Source organism: Notolepis coatsorum (assembly GCF_963971535.1).
Source record: "Notolepis coatsorum genome assembly, chromosome: 3".
Taxonomy (NCBI): Eukaryota; Metazoa; Chordata; class Actinopteri; order Aulopiformes; family Paralepididae; genus Notolepis; species Notolepis coatsorum.
Genome location: NC_140167.1, coordinates 184619351 through 184646303, shown reverse-complemented (window position 1 = coordinate 184646303; position 26953 = coordinate 184619351). Strand labels below are relative to the sequence as shown.

Below are 26953 nucleotides of genomic sequence, written 5' to 3'. Positions count from 1 at the left end.
TTGTACCGGATCTCCTCTCTGGTAAACAAGAATACCCTGAAGACTCTGGCAGGAGCACTCATTCAAGGGTACTATGACTATGCGTGCACCTCATGGTACCAAAGCACCTCAAAAGCGCTTAAAACAAAATTACAAACATCACAAAACAAACTGGTCAGACTACTACTTGACCTGAACCCCAGAACCCACCTCACCCCTGCCCACTTTGACAACCTAGGATGGCTTAGAGTAGACGACAGAATACAGCAACTTGCAATGGGCCTGGTCTTCAAGATACACTATACGACCGGGGTGCCCATGTACATGTCAAAATACTTCCCAAAGGTCAGTGAATACCACAACCACTACACCAGAGGAAGCTCAACAAATCATGTTAAACCCAGATTCGGCTCAAACAAGGGACTAAACACGTTTCGCAATTATGCCACAACAATGTGGAACGCCCTACCCAAAGCTGTAAAGGAATGTGAATCCCTGCCCACATTCAAAACCGCTCTTAAAGAGCACCTACGGGAGGCTGCAATTCGAAACTGGCCACCGTAAATGCCCAAAACCCCCACCACCTCCTAATAGACAGTCCTCCCCACCGCATGTATATATTCCCTCCCCGCCGTATGTGTATTTCCCTCCCACCCACCCACCCCCTCCTAATGTACAGTCCCCTCCCCATCATATGTATATACTCTGTCAGGATCTAGGGGTAACAGTACTGTATATTTGAATACCGCTTATGTCACAAATGTATCAGTACTAAATACCTATATGTCCCTATGCCATAAATGTCATGTATGTTGTGTATGTCATAAATGTCTATATGAAATGAAAATGGGGGACCCTGATGGAAACAAGACAAACGTCTTTCTCAGGTCTGCATCCCCTTAACAATTGTATGTATTGAGCCGTACTGTATTGTACCCATTCTGCAATCTGTTAAATAACGTTTTCATTCATTCTATGAAGCTAACAACAGTGTCTGCGAACTCGCTGACGTCACTGGCGCTTTCTTGAAACATATCCCAGTCGACGTGCTCCTGCCAGAGTCTTCAGGGTATCCATGTTTCTGTTTTATTGGAATTGATACAACGGATAACTGAATACTTCCTAAAAATAATGCAGCGATATTACATTAAGCAATATAATACACAAAACATGACGGAAAGTTGTTATAACCCGTTGTGAGTGCGCGGTGCTCCAGGCGTCTACAGCTGGATGGAACGCCCATGAACCTGGACTGCTCCAATAAGCGGGTAGGCGTAATCCATCCAAAACGAATCTTTTCACAGACAGAAACTCAGAGTGCAACCCTTCAGAATTGTATTGTATATTATTAAAAACCAAAATGCATTTACAACGTGTGTGTATTTTATATATCACCGGGAACTGTGTATCAATATATCTAGACAGACAGGTAATACCATAGATATCTTCTATATATATCTATGGGTAATACCCTTGCGTCAAGTTGAAGTTGCCCTATAGACCCGGAAGCGCATGTTGTCAGCTGTCAAACAGAACAACCCAGTTGGAGGAGAAGCTCCCCGTTGAAAGGAAAACAGTGAATATGGATGGCCAGCGCTGGTTACCACTGGAGGCAAATCCAGATGTATGTATCGCTGTCATTTTACATGCAACTTCCATATTTACCACAGACTACTATAATGTTAGCCATTCATTCAACAAACTGTGTGCTGCTAACCGCTAGCTAACGAAGAGAACAAAAGCTGAGCCGGTGTGTGGCTAGTGGCTACTACTAGCTAACAGTTACTACTTTGGTGGCCAACAACGGCAGCAGCAAATGGTGGGTTCGCTGTATTAATGTTACTTTTCGTTTGTGTTGTTTTCCTTTCAGGTCATGAACCAAGTGAGTGATTCCATCTTCTGCATGCGAGCAGAGTTGGGGTATTGCTGTGTGGGGGATGGATGATCACAGGAGGGGAGATGACATTTTGAAGTCATCAACTTAGCCTGCTGCCACTGCTGTTCTATAGCTACATACCCGTTGCCTCGCCTGCTTTAACATTGCCAGCTAACGTTAGCTAGAATGTGCTACATCATCATCATCATCATCATCATCATCATCTGCCCTCCTGACAGTAAATATTTTAATGATGGGAGTGTGAGTTTCTTTATTTAGCTGTTCAGTTGTCTTCAAATCTGTGGTATCAGTTGGTTTGGAAGCTAATAAAATAGTTTGTAGCTTAAGCTGTATCAACAGAGATGTATGTAGTTGATATCAAGGCCAACCTCAGGCCAGGTTAGATTGTGCTGCACAAAAGGCTGCTCAGTACTATGTGATGTGTGTGCATAATATTACCCCTTTCCTTCCCTTTCTCTCAGTTTCTCTGTCAGTTAGGCTTGCTTCCAACCTGGCAGTTTGGGGATGTATATGGAATGGACGCAGAGCTCCTCGGCATGGTGCCGAGACCAGTGTGTGCGCTTCTTCTCCTCTTCCCCGTGACAGAGAAGGTACTATCACTCCTTTCGGCCGATGCCTTGTCTCCACTAGCCAGGGTTTAGCCGTGCTGTGGCCTGTCTGGCCCACAGTGAGTGTCTCCATTGTCTTTTAGAACCTGGCCAAACCTGGCTGGACCCTGGCTGAGACAGACACTGACACACCTTTCACAACCCGACCTGAGCCAAAGCCGACTGGGGCTGTTGTATCGTTGTGGTTTTAGTTCGTGTACCACAGTTAGTGTGTGCATTTTGAAAGGTTGCCTAGCAGCCAGATAGTTTAAAAAAAACGCAATGGAGACACAAACCCAACCATACCAAACTAGATCATGGTTAGCCCCGGCCAGAACATAGCTAATGGAGATAAGGTATAATTAGCTTTGCCCCCCCCCCCCCCCCCCCCCCCCGCCCCATCATGTTGCGTATAGTCTATCCACAAGGCATAATGATGACTCTTAAAATTTAAACATGTATATGAAAGTTCAAAGTCACAGAAATACCCGCTTGCTGACAGTCTCGCGTCCAATTCTGACATTGCACTTTCTTTTGCCACATAAACCTCTGCACACATACTGTAATTATTGGAAAGACGTAACCTCTGTCCTCACACCCTTGTCCAGTGTGAGTCATTCAGACTAGAGGAGGAGGCCAAGATTAAAGCTCAGGGACAGGAGGTCTCCTCTGACGTCTACTTCATGAAGCAGACCATTGGCAACGCCTGCGGAACAATAGGGTTAATCCACGCCGTGGCCAACAACCGGGGACATCTGGAGTTTGGTAAGTCTGAAGCTCATCTGTCCATTCTTTCTGTTGCAAATTAAATTGGGAACGACACGTTCATGGTACTTATCCTAAGCACAGTGCTGTCGAGTGCTTGGGAGCGTGGAGATAAAGAATTATTGGTTGGAGAATGCAAATTGGCATTCAGTATGTTACGCTTTCTATAATGTGATATTTACGGTATTTTACGGTTTGTGTGATATTATTGACTGTATGGTATGGGGGTGGGGGGGAAATCGATACGTAGTAGTATCGCTATACTTTGCGTGGCGATACTCTATCGATACAGGGACGCCAAGTATCGATATTTAATTATTCATTTTTTTTTTTTTTTTTTTTTGCATAAGGAAGTTGCATTGTTCATTTCAATACCTGTAATAGTACAGTAGTCCACACACACACACACACACACACACACACACACACACACATGTGCATTCAGTTAAGTTGGAATATGACTGTAATACAAACAGTTCAGTTTGTCAGGTACATGCAACACAGATTACAGTGTTTACATCTGTCTGCTTGAGAAAATACCATGTTCTGCAATACAAATTATTGAAGTTATATGAACAGACTGAACTTTATTGTATTAGATTAAACATGTTGGCAAAGTTTTACTTTGCAGTTGAAAAAAGGTAATAAATTAAATGTGATAAAAAAAACTGCAATATTAATATCGCAATACTCAGCGTATCGCGATATATTTAGTATCGAGATACTATCGTGACGCAAGTATCGCGATAGTATCGTATCGTGAGGTCTCTGGCGATTCCCACCCCTAGTATGTTACGGTTTGTCTAATGTGATATTGATAGTATTTTACGGTTTGTGTAATGTGATATTGACAGTATGTTACGGGTTCTGTAATGCGATGTTGACCGTTTTCAGAGTGAGGTATTGCTCAAAAGGTGGGCCTGTGTAAAGCGTAACAAGTAATTGTACTTTACATTTCAGAGACTGCTTCTCCTCTCAAGAAGTTCCTAGAGCAGTCCTCTAAAATGAACCCAGAGGACAAGGCCGCCTTCCTGGAGAAAGACGAGGTAAGAATTGATTGATTCACAAGGGGGCCGGTCAAAATACCTTACTTTGTTTGTCCTTATGCAAATTAATTGAAATGGAGTCTTACTCTGTAGCACGCAACACTTTGATGAACATTGTTACTCAGCTGATAGAGTTGTACCCTTCCTGATGACTTGTCATACAGAACTTGTAAGTTGCTTTGGATAAAAGAGTCAGCTAAATGACTAAATGTAAATGTACTCTGTTTAGGCTTGTCGTGATAGTTGTTGATACTGGTGTTACTCAGTTTTCAGGCATCCACCAATTACATTACTTGCCCACCAGTGTATGCCTTTTATTTTTTGTATAGAAATAAAACCCATTTAGTTAATTTTCACATATCGGTGCCCACATTCAAATAAAATTATAATTTGTAAAATACTAAGCATGTAAGTCGGACAACATTATAAACTGAACGTGTCTGCACGGACAGCAGCTATTATTAGGTTTAACTTTCGGACGGTATTACTGTCTGTTGATTTATGTTTAAATGTATGTTTAAATTAGAACCTAACGTCAACTCTGTCTGTCCAACAAATGAATACCACCTCATTGAAAATAAATTAAAAACGGACGTAGACGGACAGACACAGCAGATCAATGTATCCGCAAAACGCTCTACAGATACTGAGCGTCATTTCGTAAAATGTCCGGTGTCACCGGTAACGCCGTCGTTGTCATGAGTTTTATAAAGAAAGTTTTATAAAGAGACTACATTTATACCTCATTTGCACCTTACCTTAAAGTGTTGTACCTCATTGTCTGCATTTGTACCTCACTGTTTACAAATTTTTACTCACTGTACTTAGGCTGTACTTTAGATTGTATATTGTATATTCCTCTTTTACTTACTTTTTTACTGTATGAAGAGTGCTGCCGAGTGCTTCCGCGTTTTCCCTGATTGGCTGCGACACGCCCCGCGGCAGCCGCAGAGCGGAGCGGCAGAGCGGAGCGGCAGAGCGGAGCGGCAGAGCTTGCGGCATTATGTAGCCGTAATCCCTGATGTTTTTCATTCAACGCTTAGCTCAACTGGTATGCCGCCGTGCAGTGGATCCTCCAATCCGTTGGTGACAAGTTCGATTCCCTTGATTTTTTTTTTTTTTTTTTTTTTTTTTTAAACATGCATTCTTTCGCCGGTTAAGTTTAGGCATGTTAACTTTAAGCATTGTTTCGGAGTTGGTTATGGTTAAGGTTAGGCATTGTTTCGGAGTTGGTTAAGGTTAGAAGGGTTAAGTTTAGGCGCTGTTAAGGAGCTGGTTAAGGTTAGAGTTTGTCTTAGAGAATGGCAATATTCTTTCGGAGTTGGTTATGGTTAAGGTTAGGCATTGTTTCGGAGTTGGTTAAGGTTAGAAGGGTTAAGTTTAGGCGCTGTTAAGGAGCTGGTTAAGGTTAGAGTTTGTCTTAGAGAATGGCAATAGACAGCCTATTTCCGCACTGCCACTCTCTCGCGCTGCCGCGGTCACATGGGCGTCGCAGCCAATCGGGGAAAACGCGGAAGCACGCGATGCACTCTTCCGCTGGGAATAAGCTACACGCCTCAGGGGCTCATACAGAACCAAGCATTTCACCGTAAAGTACATGTATTTTATTGTGACAACTAATAAACAAACTTGAAACTTTATTCGTCATGGGAAATTCCACATCACTGTGGCAACTCTAACTCTGTTATGTGTATTGGTGTTCTTCCAGAGTATACGTGTGACGCATGAATCCAGTGCTCTAACTCTGTTATGTGTATTTGTGTTCTTCCAGAGTATACGTGTGACTCATGAATCCAGTGCACAGGAGGGACAGACCGAGGTAAGCATTAGGAGTTTCCAAAATACTTAATTAGGAGCTCCCAAAATACGATCACAATGCATGGGCCACGATACAATGATGAGAGTCCTTCTTAATGTTCTGCAGTGCCATTCGTCTTGTGATTCAATACTCTCATTTATCACTCTGTCCACCTTTTCATTTGACCACAGTAAAAAGTTGAAACAATCAGGCCTTAGGGAAATAAAACGCCTACAGCAATTATACTTTGACCATACCATTATTTTTGACGTGTGGGTTCCAAGTCATTCTTGCCTTGATACAAAAATAAACGCACCCTTCTCTTTGACCGGACCTGGAGGGAGGGTGCGGTCCTATACATGGCTGTTCCGACCACCTCCAGCCAAGTCTAGCAGCGTTGCAGCATTCAATTCATTTTCAATGTAGAGGAGCGTATGCTACTGTAAACGTGTATGCTCCTCTACATTGGAAATGAATTGAATGCAGCCATGCTGCTAGACTTGGCTGGAGGCGGTCGGAACAAGCCTTTATTGACTGACTGGCTGACTGGCTCCCCACTGGCTGGCTCCCCAAGGTTGAAACATGCATGTGTGAGTGGCGTGGCCATGTTCGGCTTAATTAGGCTTGCCTAGTCTTGTATCATAATCTTTTAATGTAACTGAAAATGTTTGATGTTGTTTTCTGCCAATTCACCACTGCCATAGGCGTCCGTTGTACCACATACAGTGAACTTGTGAATGTCACCACATCATGCATTTATCTTCCTGAAAAGTTGTCTCTATTGTGTTTGTCTTCATACTGTGTCTAAATAGAAGAGGAATTCTTCCTCTGATACTGTATTACATCACAATGGCAAAACCTTTCAGAAACCAAGTGACGCTTAAGATGTTAGCATGTCCTTTTTGTCAAATGTGTTGGCGTTTAAAACACATTTTCAGATACATTGGAAGCCAATGGCAGTGGTGAATCGGCAGAAAATAACTACCAACATTTTCAGTAATGGTAAAATATTATGAAAAAGTATTTTCTTGTATCAAGGTAAGAATGACTTGGAATCCACATCATGTCAAAAAAGACTGGTGTGATACTTTAAGTAAAAAGCCATTAAATTATTAGATACAATTCAAAGTCTTACAATAAAATTCAACCTTTTTATTTTATTTCTATTTTTAGGAACATTATTTGACAGAAACATTATCATTTTCATTAAAAGCCTTGTAATGGTACTGTGAAAAGTATCACAATGCAGGCTGTCACAAATGTATATAATATTCTGGGGGAAAGTATCACAACACTACTGACTAGTACTGTATCAATATTGTTCCCTACCCCTAGTTACAGTACTCAGTATCACATTTGACATTGTCTGTTCATGTTGTCTGTTTGAGGTGCTTTTTGGAGAACGCCACAGTGAATTGATTTTGTGCCATTTAATAGACATGCTAATCTAGAAGTACTAACAGTTTATTTGTTTGTGTGTCTTAGGCCCCCAGTATAGACGAGAAAGTAGAGCTGCACTTTATAGCTTTTGTGAACGTTGGAGGACATTTGTATGAACTCGGTAAGTTATCAATCGCTCAAGTGTCTTGTTTGATAACGTGCATACAGAAATTATGGATGTGGTATTTGTAATTCTTTTTACAAATAGCTTGCAATGTAGTGCAGTGTTTACAAGGTACCCACTGCAACACAATAATAAAGATGTACTGTAGAGCTCTTGACATACTGTCTTTCCTGTACCTATAGACGGACGCAAGCCTTTCCCCATTGGCCATGGGAAAACCTCTGAAGACGCCTTCCTTGAGGTAAAAACAAAGAAAATGAGAGTGGGACAAATTCATACAAATAATGGACCTTTCTCAAGCCCCGCCCTCTTTTCTTGATCCTCCAATCACAACTGTTGCTTCCCTCGGACAAACAAAAGCCATTTTTACACAGAGATCCCGCAATATTGCAGTTGAAGAAGAACCCTCATTCTGCCAGCTTTGATTGTTTACACTGAACCAAGCGAAGGCAGCACTGTGTGCTTTTTGACAGAACAGTGTTCCAGAATCATTCCAGAATCGTAGGAGAGAAACCAAAGAGTTGGCAGTGCCGTGCCTCGTTCCCTATCAATATTCCTTGCGGCCTGGAGTCGTAGAAAGCCGGTCCCGGTGTCGAAATGTGATCTTGCTGGTCATGGATCACCCAGGGCGGCTTCGGGTACCGGTGGTAATGTCTTGTCCAGCTCTGCAGTGCTGGAAAGATTCTGAGTGTAATCTCCAAGTGCATGGTGCTCAGTTTTGGCAAAATCGCCTAATGCGTTTTTGTAACGAATGAAGGACCAAAAATCCGTGAAATATGACGTTATGTGTGGGGTCTACCACCGCTTCAATATGGGTAATGATTTGGAATATCTTCTAGTGTGTGCCAGGGATTACTCCTGCCCTTGGATAGGTCTGTAGACTCCATCTTAACAGTCATTAAATGTTATGCTTGATTGATGGAACATTTTATTAACAGATTGCAGAATGGGTACAATACAGTACGGCTCAATACACACAATTGTTAACACTTTCCGTGCCACGGGTCCGGTGCCCCGGAACCCCGTTGAATGCCAATGCCCACTTCAATGATAGAGCTCTCATTTTTGCGAACGCATAAACTCTATCTTAAATTATGGCTATGTGTATAATATGGCCGTTGCTTATCAATGACTTGTTTGCAGTCAACATTGTCGAAAACTGATTATTTTTTAATCGGTTCATTTCCGTTTTATACCATTTTGAAAAACTCGTTTTTTGAAAGTTTCAGGAAAATATAAAGATTCTGTGATAATCGCCGTTTACTGGAATATTCTGGAATACACAAAAAACAAAATGTTCTGCCTATTTATGAATCGTTTTCAAATAAACACTAGATTATCAATAGTATATGTGTACTTATGCACGCTATAGAAGCGGGCTGAAAAACAGAGTATCCATTTCCTGATCAACACACACACACACATAGGGCCCACGTTGATATCTCTGTGAAAAAAGCTCTGATTATCCTAAGACTGGTAAAATAGATTCCTTACCTCAGATCAGATGTTCTCCAAAAAGATTATTCCAATTCCTGATCGCCATTCCAATTATCGATTGCGTTTATTGATCCAACGCTGGGTGGTCGAAACACCGATTCCACGCTGTTCTGATGGTCCAGAATGAATCCGATCAGCTCGAGTTACATGCCTGAGAAGTAAAATGTGGAAGTAGGATTTTTTTTCTTCATGCGTTTCATTCAATCCAATCCCTGGGGTGCAGTACCACAGGGAGAGACGATAGGGGGTGGTATTTTCCCAATGGAGCGCAGAGATAGTTTGCAGTGGTAACGTGAGGCTAGATTGATGACATATGAATGGAAATCGCTAAAAAAATACGAGATCTCTCGTCGTTGGCACTCAACGGTCGCCATGAACTAACGAGAAATCTCGTCCTTGGCACTCAAAGTGTTAAGGGGATTCAGACCAGAGAGACTTTCATCTTGTTTACATCAGGGTCCCCCATTTTCAATTCATAACATATATGACATACATGACATACAGATAGACAGTACTGTTACATCCAGACATTTATGACATACCAGATCTACAAATATACACATGAGAAACCTGAACTGTGTTGGAGGGCCGAACCAATGATAACTTGAACTTAATTCTGCTCAATATTCATTATCTCCAATTGTAAAAATTTACCGCGGGCCGGACACGGACGCCCAAAGGGCCGGAAGTGGCCCATAATTGCCCAGGTCTGGTTTAAGAGTACAACGCCTGTCATATAGACCCTGGCGTTGGAACCTCTGATTAATAGACACATAACCTTAATCCCGAAGTAGATTATTACTAACTTTATATCATAAACGTTAAACGTTGTACCAGGGTGGGGTGGGTGTCTTAATCTAGTGGTGAGCGCAGTCGCCCATGACTACAATCATTGTTGGTTCCACTCCCGGTTTGTTTTGGATGTTTGCCAATACAAAACGTAAATATATTACTTATACAAAACGTAAATATATTACTTATGGCTATAACATAACATACATTATGTACCTTTTTTCCTGTGGTCGAGTAGTAGTTTGTTTACATTTTCTGATGAGAGCGTGTTGGTAAAAGGGGCTAAGGTTTGTCAGAGGGAAGCAGCAACAGTTGTGATTGGAGGATCAAGGAAAGAGGACGGGGCTTGAGATGAGTCGATTGGCTGTGTACGTTTGAATGCAGCTCATTGGTTCTGTTGTGTTCTGCCTCCTCACAGGACGCCATAGAAGTATGTAAGACCTTCATGGCTCGGGACCCTCTCGAACTCCGCTTCACCGTTGTTGCTCTCTCCAAAGCATGAAGCCGTGATGATGAGTCCTGTTTGGCCAACTGGAAAAGAGAAGAAAACACAACTGCCAATCATTCTCAAGTGCTGACTTTAATAGAACATTTGAATTTTTACGGATTCGTTTAGCTTGTGATGTTTTTTTGGGGGGGGGGGGCGTATTAAAAAGAAAGTGATATCATCATAAAGTGATGTCTGGCGATTGATATACATTGCTTGCGAGTTATTAGATGCCTGGCTCTGTAAGGGAATTGGAATGTTGCCTGGCAACTATACATTTTTGGGTGATTGATCAAAAAGTATATCCGCATAGTTCTTGAAACAGCCTAAATCCTGCTGGACTACCCCGATCATGCACTAAAGTTTGTTTACACAGAATATATTCACGTTCGGTTGCAAAGGTTACGGCAGTTGGGACAACTTTCACGCTGATTCCGTAGATTGTGCGTTTGTTTCAATGCGGTCGGCTTAAAAGATAGGCGTTTGTTAGAGAAACAGTATTAAAAAGAGCAAGGCCTAAAGCGAGTCTCTGCTGGTCCTGGTAGGCCCACTGGTTTACTCTGGGCTTTGTGAGGTCAAAACAAAAGATGCAAATGATACACCTGTGTGGAAGGTATCTACTTTTTTTTAATGAGAATGACATTTCAAATAAAAACAACATTTATTAAACTCTTTCTGTTGTGAATCTACTTTTGACACTCGTGCACAGACCTGTGGCTAGTATGTTAGCTACACATATGTATTTAATCATTTTAAATACAGGGCTATATAGTAATGAGACATTTCCTTTGCAGACTGTTAGGTGTTCCATGATACCAATTTGGCTGCAACCACCCATTTTTATAATAATCTACTTCTGATGGGAGTATTTTGAAATGTCATTTAATTTCAAACCTTTATTTAATCTCGAAAGGCAACTGAGGTTTCCCTCATTTACAGTGACATCGAATGTACATGCAGAAAAAAACGACAACGAGACGAGGCAAAAAGCAAGGATAACAAATCAATCGACACGTACAACTTGATTGACAAAGCTTTGAGATCAAGGTTTTAAACTGCATCAGAGGGGGGAATCTCAAGATTTAAGGACTGTTGGAGTTCATTCCATGAGCTAGACTCGGAGGGCATCATAGCAAAATGCAGATTTACCCTGTTCAGAGCAAACTCGAGGGACCAGCCAGTCACTAGAACGGGTTCCATAGCTACCAAAATTCCATTCCAATATTGATGTAGTATAAGGAGGTAGCTTACCAATAAGGGCCTTGAAAATGAACAAATACCAGTGTTTGTTGCGTCTCCATCAGCGAGGACAAACCAACCTTCTCATAAAGGACACAGTGATGAATGTTGTATCTATCATGGTGATGAATCTGAGGGCAGAGTGATATACAGAGTCCAAGTATTTAAGGGTTGAGTCTGCAGTATGCCTATAAATTACATCACCATAGTCCAAGACTGATGAGAAATACTTACCTGGCACACATTTCAGCCCTGTGGGAAGAAAATCAGTTTCTCTTTACAATTTGAATGAAGGTACAGAAAACGAAAGAAAATAAATCGAAGTGTATACAGTCGGGTCCATAAATATCTGGCATATCGTTTGAAATGACTAATTACTTTTGTATAAATAGACTGACATTTTTATAATTCCTACACTGTTCACCTGCTTTGGATTTAAATACCCTTGAATTAAAGCTGAAAGTCTGCACTTAAAGCACATCTTGATTGTTTCATTTCAAGTCCATTGTGGTTGTGTACAGAGCCAAAATTGTGAAAGTTGTGTCAATGTCCAAATATTTATGGCCCTGACTAGATAGCCTGGTTCCAGCCCCTTAGATTGTTGCCTTTTTCTGATTAAGAATAACACGATTCAATTCAATCGATTGAATTTAATTATAGAATTATTATTTTTAGGAATCTGAAGATAGGCCAGCCCAGTGTATTCATTGTATTCTTATGATGTGATGCGTTTCGCAAGAGGGTGTGATCACTGTGGATGATGCTCTCGTGCTTTTTGGATGGATGAAATCACGTCACGTGACGTCCGATGACCTGTCCGTGCGTTTGGTTACCTTCACCCAGAGCCATTTATTTATTTATTATGAGTTTGTCCACGTTGGATAGTATATGCCATGTTGTGGCCACCTTATTATAATGAGTCATGATGAGCCACTAACAACTATTTTTTAAACTTCGCTGTACAAACTCTGGTAATGAATAGCTCTGCCTCAAGTGCTTTCATCCAGAGTTTCCCTAGATCTCTCCCACTGAAAGACAACGGAGTCCAATCAGACTTGTGTAGAGCGACTTTGACTTCTAGAAAATGTCATTATTATTATCTTTGAGTAAATGGTCAAGCAAGTGGCAAGCCTGTCAAACATCATTAGTCTCTCCCTGTACCCCTTGGTTTGAGTTGTCATCTAGCCAGTAATTATCATGTCAAGCCACCAGGAGGTGCTGTTGCACAGAAAATAGTCACAGTTGGTAAAGTCTAAAGAACTATTCTGCCTTCACTTCAGTTAGTATAGTTTTCCTTTGTAGAGCAGTACTGATATAGTAGTATTAGAACATACACATGTAGATGGATACAGATGTGGTAGTAGTCATACACTTGTAGAGGGGTACTCTGATGTACAAAGGCAAACAGCAGTAACATAAGTTACAGCTTTTTGCCTTTGTAGGGTAGTATTCCTGTGAACATTGCTATCTACTGACACAACCAGCGATTACCAAGCGATTTCTATTGATACAGGAGTGTAATAACCAACTCAGAGACAATTAGTGGTGGTAAACAAAAGTAAATGTTTATTGATCATATAGCACAACAGAGTATAAATAAGAAAAATATATAGCAATATGAACTTTACAAAAAAAGAATTGTAGCACCTTCCTCCCACTAAGTAATGGATGATAACTACCTGAAATGCAACAGATGTCGAATAAATACATATATGATTTATTTTAGGCCGATATCTACAAAATAAATGTCCACACTGATAAGGAGTGAATGACAAGTGGAGGAGGATGACTATTGGATGTGCAAAAACACTGTCTTGTTTGAAATGTTGAACAATGAAAACCGTAAAGTATAGAACGGGTCCCTGATCCGCCAGGCTCGTCTAAGTGTCTTCTGACTGAGCAGTTTCATCTAAGACCCGCGTCGGCAAACTCTCTGATCTGAAAGGACCGGATAGGTGAAAGCGACAGAACCGAGGCCTCCACTAAGTGCTACAAAGCTTCCAGGGACGGGCTTGGAGCCGAAGGGGCATAAGTGGCATGTTGGGGGGTGAGGTGAGTTCTATATACAGTATCACACTGAAGCTTTTCATGTGTCTCTTAGTACCAAAAGAGCGCTGTTGAATTCTTGACCAAAATTTTATAAATCAATATCAACACAATACAAGAACAACAAATCAATGAGACGGCAATATGTATTGGAAAAAGAAATGAATAAAAATGTCTATTTATGCCCTTCTGGTGCCAAGCCTCCATAAGCCTGGGGGATGGGTAGGTAGGAAGGAGTAAAAAGGTTGCCACGGGTCGAATGGAACTAAGCCGATAACGCCGACCACCAGCTACGACGCAGCGGTGACTTATACAGGATACACCCTTAGCAACCCTCCCACCCTTTAGTAACCATACCCCTGGTGATAGCTGTCGTGGTAGCCTTGCTCGTACCCGTGCTGGTGGTAGCCGTAGCCGCCGTACTCGTCCTCGGGACAGCGCATGCCCAGCGACTGCTGGATGGCCATCTCCTGCCGGCGCAGCTGCATGGAGTCCACCAGGTCGTAGATGTTGGCCATGGACCACATGGGCGACGGGTACCAGGACTTCACGTTGCCGTCCTTGCCCACCAGCAGCATGGAGAAGTACTCCGGGCTGATCTGGAAGTAGTTCCGGATGTCCTTCACCAAGGTGGCCGACATGCCCTCGCGCTCCACCGTGGCACTGCCTGGACGGGACAGAGACATGATGGGGATAGGGGGAGGTTTGGTTAAATGGCTGCATTCATATAGCAGCTTTTATCCAAAGCGCTTTACAATTTTTTTTAACTTTATTGCAGTACAGTAAAAATGACAATACAGACGGAAAAAAAAGAAAAAAGGGGGGGGAAATAAATTAAATAAAGTAAACATTTACAAATAACTAACCTTGATTGGGTCCCTCCTCCAAAACATTCCTGCCTACTCAAATATACCTACACATTTCCCTCTCTGTATATACATACCCATAATACACACTTGTACATTTCCCTCCATCCTGTCTCAAAGCAGTGTGTCCCTAAGCCTACCCACGATAGCTAGTAATTGACCTCCATCTCTTCTCAAAGAGAGGCATCTTCAGCTGTAGCTGGGCTGTCATGTGTTCCATCATATGTACATGTTTAACTTTCTGTTTCCATTGAGCAGTCGTAGGGGGCTCAGGTTTCATCCAGTTAATAGTAATAATTTTTTTTGCAATCATCAATAAGATGTGTAATATAGTACTGATCCGTGTCCACCACTCGTTCACTCTGTATTTCTAACAGAAACTACATTGGGTCCATGGGGATGTCCGTTTCCAATATTTTCTCTATTTCTTCTTTTATATCCTTCCAAAACGTCTGTATTTTTGGGCAGTCCCAGAATATGTGTGTATGATCCCCAACCATACCACATTCCCTCCAGAATTTGTTGGTAGAGTCCTTTTTGAAGACACATGCTGTCAATGGAGTTCTGAAGAATCTCATTTTGACCTTCCAATCAAATTCTTTCCATAACTGGCTTCCGATCCCCCTGTGACAGTTAAAACACATGGCCTCCCAATCTTCATCCTCCACTATTGTATTCATCTCTAGTTCCCATTTTTCTTTAATATGTAGAGTGTCATCAGACATGTCTAGCCTTAGATTTTGGTACATAAGGGGTATTTGTTTTCTTGTCAATATCGGGCGTTCACATAGTCGTATAAAATGGAATTCTATATTAGTTGGTTCTTTCTTAATAGTATCCCAATCTGTGTGTTTAGTGACATCATTTCTAATTTGTAGATATCTGTATAGGTCACTTGATGGTAGAGAAAATCTGTTTTGTAATTGTGAGAAGGATTTAAATGTATTCCCATCAAATAGTCGGTCAATTGTAATTAATCCCTTATCCGCCCACTTTTTGTATGTGTTATCCCACATGGATGGGAGAAACTCTATGTTTCCTACTATGGGCATGGCCCTTGACAAAGCTACGGTACCTTTTATGTGTTTTTTTAACTGTGTTCCAGATTTTCAGTGTATGTTTGATCCATATATTAGTTATTCTAATTTTTCCCTGCGCTTTTTTACTCATAAATTGGAGGGTGGATATTGATATTCCTGGTATGGAGTTTTGCTCAATAGAGACCCAACCGGTTTCCATATCCTTTACCATCCAGGCCACCACTGCTCGGAGCTGAGCAGCCCAGTAATACAGTCTCAGGTTGGGTAAGCCCAGGCCACCTCTCTCTTTTGTTGACATCAATATTTTTAGTCGTATTCTTGCCCTCTTTTTTTGCCAGATACATTTTGATATCAGTTTTTCCAACATCTTAAATGTGGATTGTGTTACTCGTATAGGGATGGATTGAAATAGGAAGAGTAGTCTTGGTAGGATATTAATTTTACAATTTGTTCCTCACATTTTACCCATTCACTCACACATTCACACACTGACGGCTGAGGCAACCATGGCAAGGTGCCAACCTGCTCATCGGGAGCACTTAGGAGTTAAGTGTCTTGCTCAAGGACACTTCGACACGCTGCCTGGGTGGAGTGGGAATCGAACCGGGAACCTCCGGATTACCAGACAACTGCTCTACCTCCCGAGCCACTGTTGCCCGATAAGAAGTGGTGAACCGGTGACAGTTATGGTACCCATCATTGTATCCTATATGCTAGAGACATGACTTGCGTTGGCATCTGGTTCTGTATAAGGCCATTGTTGGTGATCTCCCACCCTACATCACCTCGTTGCTGGATTGGATCTTATCATACTCACTCTGGTGATTGTTTTTTAGAGGCACAGGTTCCTAGAGTTTACACTGAATTAGGCAAATCTGCTTTTAGCTTATGTGCCCCAGAAACATGGAATGTTTTGCAATGCACTTTCAAGCTCAATTCATTAGCATCTATTGGTCAGTTTAAATCTGTAATAGCGAAACACTTCACCACAGTCTGCAGGTGTTTTTAATAATTTTAAATGTTTAATTGATTGACTTTCTGTTTCTATATTGTTTTATTTTTTTGTAGTTATGTTTTGTATTTTTAATTTTTGTATCTACTTTTTTCTCCCATTTTCTATTTTTCTCCCATCCCAAATTCGTATCATCGCCCCCGTCGCTTCCTGATTCTGCTGCGCAGGCGCACCAACCGACCTGTAGGAGTCGCTGTCCACAACGTCCAATCCCCACCCATCAGCTTTCCCACCCCTAACACTGCCAATTGTGTTAGTATGAACGACCAGCCAAGCTGATAGCAATGCGGAGAGCTGGGCTCGAACCCAGCGTCTCCTGCATTGGTGGCGAGCGCCTTGCCCACTACACCACCTAGCCGCCCCCTATGTTTTGTATTTCTCTACGTCATTGTAAATGAGAGCTTGCTCTCAATGATCCTTCGAGATTAAATAAAGATTGAATGAATGAAGTTAGGCTCAGGCTGGCTTGCTCAATCTGGCACCTGTGTGTCAAAAGTGAACTCGGTCTTACTAGTAAAGTCAAGCAGTCTCCCTGATCTCTACCCTCTTACACTAAGTCTGAAACCCCTCTCTCTTTTCCCAGTAAAAACGCCCCTTTGTAAAGAGTTCCCTAGTGAGCTCCAACAGTAATGTCTACCAGGACATCTGCCGGACACCTCCAACCATAGCAGTGGCCTGTGCTTATGCAGCTGCAAGGGCGTGTGGAGGAGATGGTCTGTCTCTGCTGTTTGCAGCATACAGTGTGTTTGAGGGCGATTCCTAACATGCCCAGAGATCAAACAATCAGTTTCTCAGAAAAGGAGAACCTGGGAGGATGATAAAGGGAGTTGTCTGGGGAGGAGAGGCCAGGGCCTAAAGCCTGGGGAGGAGAGGCCAGGGCCTAAAGCCTGGGGAGGAGAGGCCAGGGCCTAAAGCCTGGGGAGGAGAGGCCAGGGCCTGTAGCCTGGGGATGAGAGGCCAGGGCCTGAAGCCTGGGGAGGAGAGGTACAGGGCCTGAAGCCTGTAGTCTGGAGAGGAGAGGCCAGGGCCTTAAGCCTGGGGAGGAGAGGCCAGGGCCTGAAGCCTGGGGAGGAGAGGCCAGGGCCTGAAGCCTGGGGAGGAGAGGCCAGGGCCTGTAGCCTGGGGAGGAGAGGCCAGGGCCTGTAGCCTGGGGAGGAGAGGCCAGGGCCTGTAGCCTGGGGAGGAGAGGCCAGGGCCTGAAGTCTGGGGAGTAGGCTACTGGGTACTGTACGGGTTTAGAGGCTAGTTTTGAATAGGGGGGCTGGGATACAAGGCTAGGGCAGATTGTGTGTGTGTGTGTGTGTGTGTGTGTGTGTGTGTGTGTGTGTGTGTGTGTGTGTGTGTGTGTGTGTGTGTGTGTGTGTGTGTGTGTGCGCGTGTGTGTGTGTGTGTGTCTGTGTGTGTGTGTGTGTGTGTGTGTGTGTGTGTGTGTGTGTGTGTGTGTGTGTGTGTGTGTGTGTGTGTGTGTGTGTGTGTGTGTGTGTGTGTGAGAGTGAGTGAGTGAGAGAGAGAGAGAGGGTCGAGGGGAGTATAGCTTGTAGCTGAAAAACAGAACTTCAGTTAAGGCTAAAGTACAAGGCACAATCAGGGTCTGCATATTTGTGGTTCGTTGCAGCAGCTGAGCAAAGCTGCCTATGCCAATAAAAGGGGCACCACACTCCTCACCTGCACAAGCATGTTTGTCTGTGTGTGTGTGTGTGTTTTTGCACGTACTGTACCTGCCATATCCCATCTACGGTATCACACGCAAAGGACAATTTCACATGACAAAGTTCTTACCGTTGATCGGATAGAGCTCCAAGACGCCGCCCATATCCACATGCTCCGTGCCGACCAGCTTCAGAATGGAAATGTGTCTCAGTCCTGGGTCGTCGTGGAAACGGGAAGACAAGACATCAGAGAAAAGTCTTAGTATCTTATAAGAACAAACCCCGGAAAACAATAAACTGTAGGACCACCTGTTTCTCAGCCATCAATCATCTGTTTATCCCCAGATTATTTGGACGTGGCTGTGTGTTGTTGGAACCACGCCGGTGCTGGTTTCTAGGTAATGGAGCGAGAATGCGGTGGGCGCGGGCGAAACGAGGGGCCAAAAATCTGTTTCCTCTGAGGGTGAGAGAGAGAACCCGCACCAACCACATGAGAACACTGGCTTTACTAGGTGAGAGCCAAGTGCTGAATACCAGGATCAAACCTCCCAGGCCTGTAGCCCAGTCACTGGGACATGCCTTTGTCTGGGAGGGAGAGGAGAGGAGAGGGAGGGATGGGGCCAGGCCAGGCCCAGCCAAGAACAACATAAGATGGGAAACAGCCCGTACGGGCCCTGGTCTCGGTCTGCTGATAAGCAAGACTAAGAGCCCCTACCCCGCTCACATCACCTGACTGATGTTCTGAGTACGGTTAGAGAGAGATAGAAAATGCACTTTTCGTCACATTAGTATGCATATATTCTGACCGGTGTCCACGCTCCTTTTTGCTTTAAGTCCCGCCCCTTTTCAACAAACTCCAAATATGACAGTGTAAGCCCCGCCCCTTTGCCACAACATCCGGCAGTTTGCTTTTAATTACCTGCTCTTGCAAAAAAGTGCATTTTCTATCTCTCTCTACGGTTACGTACCGCAGATGGTGTAATCTGATCCAGATTGACTGTACATGACAGACTTTATTGTTTGTTTTTTTACTGAGACGGAGAGTACACCCCGGTGTCCTGTGAGTTTACACAGGTCTTACGTAAAGCCTCTCAAGACAGGTTACATTCCAGAGAGCTGTGAAGTTTAGTAGAAATGCTGCACTTTTGAGAAAATATGGCCATCGAAACGGTGAAAAAGTTTAATTGTCAGGCTGAAGAAGGCTGTTGTCGGCGAGAGAGAAAGAGCTTGTTATCCCCAGCAAGAGCAGCGCTATGCCAGGGCTGTCATCCGAGAGCCCTCTGCTGTAGATGCACTCACGGACTAAACTCAATCACTTACACATAGCTACACACATACACACACAAACACACATGCGTTGAAGGCATCTGGAGGGTTGCCGGGAACAAAATAATCTTCCATAGATGTGACCCAGCTCATCTCGAGGTTGAGACATTACCATATTCACAAGTGAACAGACATCTGCTTTGGCAGTCAGTGTAAGGACACATATGCTCATAAGTCCACATATCAATCGGGGGAACTCAGAAGCATTATGGCATACTCACTTTAACTAATAAACCACTAACTTCAAAATATGGTAATCCTTTTTTATTGTTATTGGATACATTGAGCGGGTGACTGGTCTGATTGTTTGGTTTTCTGACGACTCACCCAGGTTACAGGCCTGGCTGGTCAGGGCGTAGAGCTGCTGCTGATAGGCCCACTCCTCGTCGTTGGGGGCGGAGATTACAAACAGGCGACGCCTCCAACGGAACCTGCGAGCACAAAGGTTCTTGGATCAGATTGTGGGATTAGAGCAGAGAGACAGTGGTAAAGGTTTTGTACCGAGACAAGCAGCCCGTGCTTGGAGACCCAATGTGTTCACGTCCCGTCACTGCCAGACGGTGACAGCCCAGAATTATGGTCGGAACCTGCCAGATCTCTGCACTGTCATCAAACTGGAATTCAGATTTCCATGGTCTGTTTCAGACTTCTCAAAGAAAATTCGGGATGGCTATTCTATCCAGAAGATTATCTGGGGTTTAGGCTACATTTAGCACGTGCACACATGTTTGACACACACACACACACACACACACACACACACACACACACACACACACACACACACACACACACACACACACACACACACAGACACACACACACACACACACACATTGTAACTACTGGCAACCAAATACTATATGTATGTATATATCTTATATATAATACTCTTATTAGTGTACATAATAATACTGTACATACATCAGATTAGCATATTACCCAGTAGCCTCATTATATATATATATTCCATTTCATCCCTTGTTTACATTTCATCATACTGTATATTGTTAATGCACTTTACTGTTAATTGCACTCTGGTTAGATGCCAACTTCTTTTCATTGTACTGTACATTGTGCTGTATGATGATTGTTACAAAGGGTCAGATTAAACCGAATATATATATTTACTGCCTGAGATCCCATGTATAGTATCTGCATATCGTTTGATATCCCCTGTATATTCCTTGTACAATATGCACGGAATATCCCTTTAGTCTAGCAGGACAGACCATAATATTCATTCCTCTATTGGAAGCGACCCCCTGGCGCCAGGTACCGAGTAAAGCCTTGCCCACTCGAGCTGACTTGAAAGCTGCCGCCGGGACTCGCCCAAACATGCCCGCTTTTCGCCCACGGCTACGAGACCGAGAGGCGACAGAAATGAGATAGGCACTATTTGTATATTGACTTGCATAGAGCTTTGGCCCCCTCTGCTGGCTTACAACCGGTAGTACACCCTTTCCCAGAGTACTAGAGATAATTACTTAATATTCACTGTTGACTCGCCTATGCACATTCTATTTGCCTTATAAGCGCAATTGACCAAAGTAATGTAATACCATATCTCTTTTACGTAATAAATAGGAGACGGATCTCCTCGGTACGCAACAGGAGAATGGATCTCCAACCAGTACTGCCGGGAGCCGATCGCCCCGAACGGCGTCTTCCCCCAGCGAGGCGGACAAGATGCTGGCGCAAGCACTCATCGCCACCCTGGCAGCCTCCACCGAACGCGATCGACTTCAAGCGCGACAGACGTGCGAGCGCGAACATTACGCAGGTGAGCGAGAGCGCTTCCAGGCGCAACAAAGGAGCGAGGACGACCGAATAAGACTGGAGACCAGACGCCTCCAGACAGAAGAGAACATCGAGAGAAGCCGCGCCGACGCCGCCCATGCCAGCGCCAATGCCCAGCGCGACGTCGAGAGAAGCCGCGCCGACGCCGCAAATGCACAGCTCCACGCCGCCCATGTCAGCGCCAATGCCCAGCGCGACGTCGCCAACGCACAGCGCGACGCTGCCCAGGCCAGCGCCAATGCGCAGCGCGACGCCGCCAATGCCCAGCGCGAAGCAGCGCGCAACGCAGCCCATGCCCGGCGCGAGGAAGAGCGCGACCGGCTGCAGGCGGAGCTGATGGACAAACTGGTTGCCATGGCGACACCCCCTCACTCCGCACGGAGCTCTCAGAGGTCGTCAAGACACGGGTCTAGGACACATTCCCCTACCCGACGAAGCGACCCGGGACCCCGCCTACAGGAGGATCCTGTCCACGTCTCCGAACCCCGCCTACAGGAGGAGCCTGTCCACGTCTCTGAACCCCCTCCCCAGCCGGTCCATACGAGACCTAGCAACCGGGGTACAGAACCGAACCACGCCGAGAGACTGAACAGAAGACTCCAGGTCCTAGCAGAGGAAGAGGAGGAGGAAGAGGAGGGGTGTCAAGCCGACCAGCAGCAACGTGCTCTGGCCCAGGAGGCCCAGTACAGCCCCGACCCGCAGCCACGTACTCAGGACCAGGAGGTCCAGTACAGCCCAGATGTCAGCCCCGAGGCCCTGCGCTACCAACCCCCGACTCAACTCACGGGTGAGTTTGACGCACCGCCAGCCCCGAGGAACAGCACCTGGGTACCCGACCTTCGGTACACACCAAGTACCAGCCCAAGACGACACGCCAGAGGAGACTCGCCTAGGAGGCCTCTCCCCCAACGCTCACCGATGTATCAGTCACCCACAGCGTCATACATTGCCACGCCGTCAATCCCAGACTTCGTCCATGAGAATCGAGCACAGTACACGGAGCTCCGGATGTGCCTAGAGACAATGATGGTGGATGTCGCTGATGAACGCCACAAGTATGCAATATTACTGAAGCACCTGAAAGTACCGCGAGCGCACAATATAGCGCTGGCCTACGCCTCCTCTTCGACACCATACACAGCGGCCCTTGCAGCGCTGGACCAGAGATATGGACGTATATGGGATTACGTGATAGAAGAGATAAGGCATATTGACCGCCTACCCCCAGCCACAGACAATCGAGCACTGGACGACCTGTCCATCAGAGTGCAGTCCCTGGTAGGGATGCTGGGAGCGCAGAGGGAAAAGGGTAGGCATGAACTATACGCCAACTCAAATGTAGAGAGGATCTTGGAGAAGCTACCGCCCGCCCGACAGGAGCGCTTTAGGCGGCAGAGAGACCACCGAGACCCTAATGGCCCCGAACCGAACCTCCTCGATCTAGCCGACTTCCTGGCGAGAGAAGTCAGCAGCTTACGGCTAGATACATTCGTACGGAGCACCCCTGGCTCCAGAGAAGGACCCAGGAGAATAAATTATGGAAGAAGATCGGTGACTGTCATGCACCAATCAGAGTCAGTACCGCAGCACTCCAACCACAACACCCCCTCGACGAAAGAGGACCAGTGGAAGATTGAGTGCCAGTACTGTGCGGGAGAACATCGGCTCCATCAGTGCGAAGATTTCAAGAAGCTGACCACGGATGATGTGAGCCAGTGGGTCAAGGACCACCGCCGCTGCTTCCGCTGCGCGCGCAGCCACCTAGCAGCTGAGTGCCACCTGAAGAAAAAGTGCAGCAGGTGCGGTGGCACCCACCTGGAGGTCCTGCACGACATCAACAAGCGTCACCCAGGACAACAGAGTGGGCCCGTCGCGGTCATGTACCATGCCGAGGCGGTGGCACCAGCACCGAAGAGCCCCCAGACCGCTCCCTACTGTACCTACTGCGACGGCGGACACTGGCTGGCACAGTGCGCCGAATATAAGACACTGAACCCTGTCCAAGTGAACCAGTGGCGCCAGGCGGCCCAGGCGGGCGCCGCTTACCGCGCAGCACGGTGCGGAGCCCACCAGAAGGTCCAAGACAACCAACCAGCAGGAGTGCTCCACATTGACCAGCACAGCGGGACCCCCCGTGTGCTCCTCAAAGTGGTCAGAGTGCTCCTGAGCCACGGGGACAAAGTCATGGACACTTACGCCGTCCTTGATGACGGGTCAGAGAAGACCCTTCTGCTCGCGTCCGCTGCGGCCCAGCTGGGACTGCGGGGGAGCGAGAACCAAATGACGATTCGGACAATAAGAAGAGATTTAAAGACGATAAAGGGCGAGAATGTCTCCTTCACTATCGCAGCAAGCGGGCAGCCAGAGCGACGGTACAAGATCACAAATGCTTTCACCAGCCAAGAAATAGGACTATCGCAGTACACCTACCCTGTCACCAAGTTGATGGATAAATATGCGCACCTGCGTCAACTACCTATCCCGCTCATAGGCGGCGCCACTCCGACCCTGCTGATAGGCTCCGACCATGCAGACCTCATCGTCCCGATAGACCGGGTCCATACCGGAACCCGAGGCTGTCCTGCAGCAGTCGAGACCCGCCTAGGATGGACATTACAAGGCCCCCTCGCTAAATCTCTCAACCGAACAGCAGCCACTAGCTGCCTACACACAGAGGCGAGCGACACCGGCCTCTCCCCCATACAGCAGAGGCTATTGACATTAAGCGAGAGGCCCGTGAGAGAACCGTGGGTACCAGAGGGAGTTCGGAACTCCACCCCCCTCAGCTGCGCTTCAGACGTAGCTGACCTCGAACCCAGCACCCCAAGCGACTCCTTGACGGGGCGGCCGGGACCGGCCCCTCCTCACACGGGGTACAGAGCGAACAAGAGAAACAGACGGAGGAGGAGAAAGCACAGCCAAGCCAAGATCAAAGCAGTCTCAGGCCCGCTTCCTCCTAAGCCCCCCTTCATCCCGTCCAGTCGTCATGACCATAGACCAGTCACCACCCCGAGTTGCGTGGCCGGCCGGCCGCGTAAGCAAAGTGACCACTGGTACCGACGGAAAGGTCAGAGTGGCAGAAGTGCTCGGCCAAGGGCGGATCTACAACCGACCCGTGGCGAGGCTGATCGAGCCGCCAAGGCTCCCCGACTTGCCTAATGACGACCATGACCCCTGACTTTGTGAACTGACCGACCCCTCACAGACATTGAGTGGTGGACAGTGCGGTTAATCTGTCCCTGCTTAGCTAATTAGGTGGGACTAATTAGGGGGCGGCTGTTACAAAGGGTCAGATTAAACCGAATATATATATTTACTGCCTGAGATCCCATGTATAGTATCTGCATATCGTTTGATATCCCCTGTATATTCCTTGTACAATATGCACGGAATATCCCTTTAGTCTAGCAGGACAGACCATAATATTCATTCCTCTATTGGAAGCGACCCCCTGGCGCCAGGTACCGAGTAAAGCCTTGCCCACTCGAGCTGACTTGAAAGCTGCCGCCGGGACTCGCCCAAACATGCCCGCTTTTCGCCCACGGCTACGAGACCGAGAGGCGACAGAAATGAGATAGGCACTATTTGTCCACCGTGGATATATATATGGCGCAAGAAATGTAGAACCCCCCTTGCAGTTCCCGTTCAGTTCGCCTTCAGTTCAGTCTGGTTCAGTTACCGAGTAAAGCCTCACCCACTACGCAACGTGTGGTGCAGAGTAGGGCTCGTATCGCCCAAGATAGAATCGTGTTATCCTAATACCTTTGTTCAAGGTACCGTTCGCTATTTACTAGTAAAAGCCTTCATTACGAGTCAAAGACCACGTGAAGGGAGTAATTGTGCGTCTATACAGAGCACTTATAGCCGCGTGCAAATAGGAGAGACCAACGTCAAGTTCAACTCTGAACCACCGCGCACTACAGCGCAACACGGAGGATTTACCCCGCCAGCAGAGCCACTTTCCGGCAAGGATTATTCTTCAGTGCTTTGACTGTGGCGGCTGGAGCAGAACCGTCTGCCCCGCTGCTGCTGTGGGAACTACACATCTACCGTGAGGACCTCCACTCGAGCCCGTCTCTGCCGGAGCAGAGACTCCACGGCTCTCACCTACACGGCGCACATCCTGGGACCAGGCTGCCTATCCCTGCCGCTCCAGGGGTGACATCACCCCCGTGAACCATTGACTTGCATAGAGCTTTGGCCCCCTCTGCTGGCTTACAACCGGTAGTACACCCTTTCCCAGAGTACTAGAGATAATTACTTAATATTCACTGTTGACTCGCCTATGCACATTCTATTTGCCTTATAAGCGCAATTGACCAAAGTAATGTAATACCATATCTCTTTTACGTAATAAATATTGTAAACTAGTATTCTGTGTGGAAAACCCTGTTATTGTGCGAGTGTCGTCATCTAGAATACCTTTGTACGGTGTTGGCCAGTAATGTACAAGTCGGTAGTGATTCAATGATATCAGTACTTGATTAATACAGTCAGGGAATTGTACCCCTCAGTTACAATGATGACTAATCTAATATTCCACATTCACTCAAGAAATATTCTCTCCAAACAGTCTGACACTGGTTCAAATCAACTGCCTAGAAGGGATCCAGTAACACCTATAAAGTGGATCTCTGTGTCCTATTCAGCGTGTTGCACAGAGGAGGTGTTTAAATGTCATGACCTCCTGTGCAGAAACTCCGTATGCTGCCCCCCAGAATCTCTTGCACGTCACAATTCCCAGCGAGAGCTTCTGGTTGTTTCTCAGATCGAGCCTCCAGAGGCATCCTCTCATTGTACAGTACGTCACGGTGTGTAAATACATATATACATATATTATATAATATAACTGATAGGGCATACAGACCCCCATCTGCACCTTTGATCACACTGCCTACTTGCTCATTATGTGTATATTCAGAGTTAATTTAGTCCTTAATTAAGACGTATTGCCACACAGGCTGGTGGGTCCAGTTAGCTGTCCAGCAGTTCGTCTCAAGAAGCGCCCGTCTGTCCAGTGAGTGAGTCTGTCATATATATCAAAACATTCCTGCTCCTGGCCCTTCCTCGACACAGAGAGAGAGAGAGAGAGAGAGAGAGAGAGAGAGAGAAAGAGAGAGAGAGAGAGAGAGAGAGAGAGAGAGAACTCTCAAGGTCGGCCTACAAATGGAATGCCGGTTACCATGGAACCTCAACAGTAGATATGGCATATTGTAGACACTGTTTCATAGTCCTTTTAGATATAATTTATAGATAGATAGATAGATAGATAGATAGATAGATAGATAGATAGATAGATAGATCGATAGATAGATAGATAGATAGATAGATAGATAGATAGATAGATAGATAGATAGATAGATAGATAGATAGATAGATAGATAGGTAGATAGACAGACAGACAGACAGACAGACAGACAGACAGACAGACAGACAGACAGACAGACAGACAGACAGACAGACAGACAGACAGACAGACAGACAGACAGACAGACAGACAGACAGACAGACAGACAGACAGACACAGACTCCCCAAGGGGATCAGGTTTTGTTTTATTTGTCA

The 26953-nt window shown here is 45.5% G+C and overlaps 2 protein-coding genes across 2 annotated transcripts in view; one reads left to right on the top strand and one right to left on the bottom strand.

Moving 5' to 3' along the window:
* The first annotated feature begins 1855 nt into the window (after positions 1-1855).
* uchl3 (ubiquitin carboxyl-terminal esterase L3 (ubiquitin thiolesterase)) lies at positions 1856-12113 on the top strand. The gene is made up of 8 exons (XM_084310875.1): positions 1856-1861; positions 2338-2466; positions 3072-3228; positions 4189-4274; positions 6046-6093; positions 7558-7633; positions 7819-7877; positions 10344-12113. The coding sequence occupies exons 2-8, from the start codon at positions 2392-2394 to the stop codon at positions 10425-10427; spliced, it is 585 nt and encodes a 194-aa protein (XP_084167001.1). The 5' UTR covers positions 1856-1861; positions 2338-2391; the 3' UTR covers positions 10428-12113.
* A 1083-nt stretch (positions 12114-13196) lies between these two features.
* ccdc80 (coiled-coil domain containing 80) overlaps positions 13197-26953 on the bottom strand; it is a 50635-nt gene continuing 36878 nt past the window's right edge. Inside the window, exons 8-10 of the mRNA XM_084310873.1 lie at positions 19918-20021; positions 18395-18478; positions 13197-14364 (exon numbers count right to left, since the gene is read on the bottom strand). Of these exons, the coding sequence (XP_084166999.1) occupies positions 14042-14364; positions 18395-18478; positions 19918-20021 (511 nt within the window). The 3' untranslated portion in view covers positions 13197-14041. The remainder of the gene's footprint in view (positions 14365-18394; positions 18479-19917; positions 20022-26953) is intronic.

What these genes read in the sequence shown, in the direction of transcription:
- uchl3 (XM_084310875.1), top strand. Translation starts at nt 2,392, where the DNA reads ATGGACGCAGAGCTCCTCGGCATGGTGCCGAGACCAGTGTGTGCGCTT. An exon ending in CCTTCCTGGAGAAAGACGAG is followed by an intron (nt 4,275 to 6,045) that starts GTAAGAATTGAT and finishes GTGTTCTTCCAG; the next exon opens with AGTATACGTGTGACTCATGA. An exon ending in AGGACATTTGTATGAACTCG is followed by an intron (nt 7,634 to 7,818) that starts GTAAGTTATCAA and finishes CTGTACCTATAG; the next exon opens with ACGGACGCAAGCCTTTCCCC.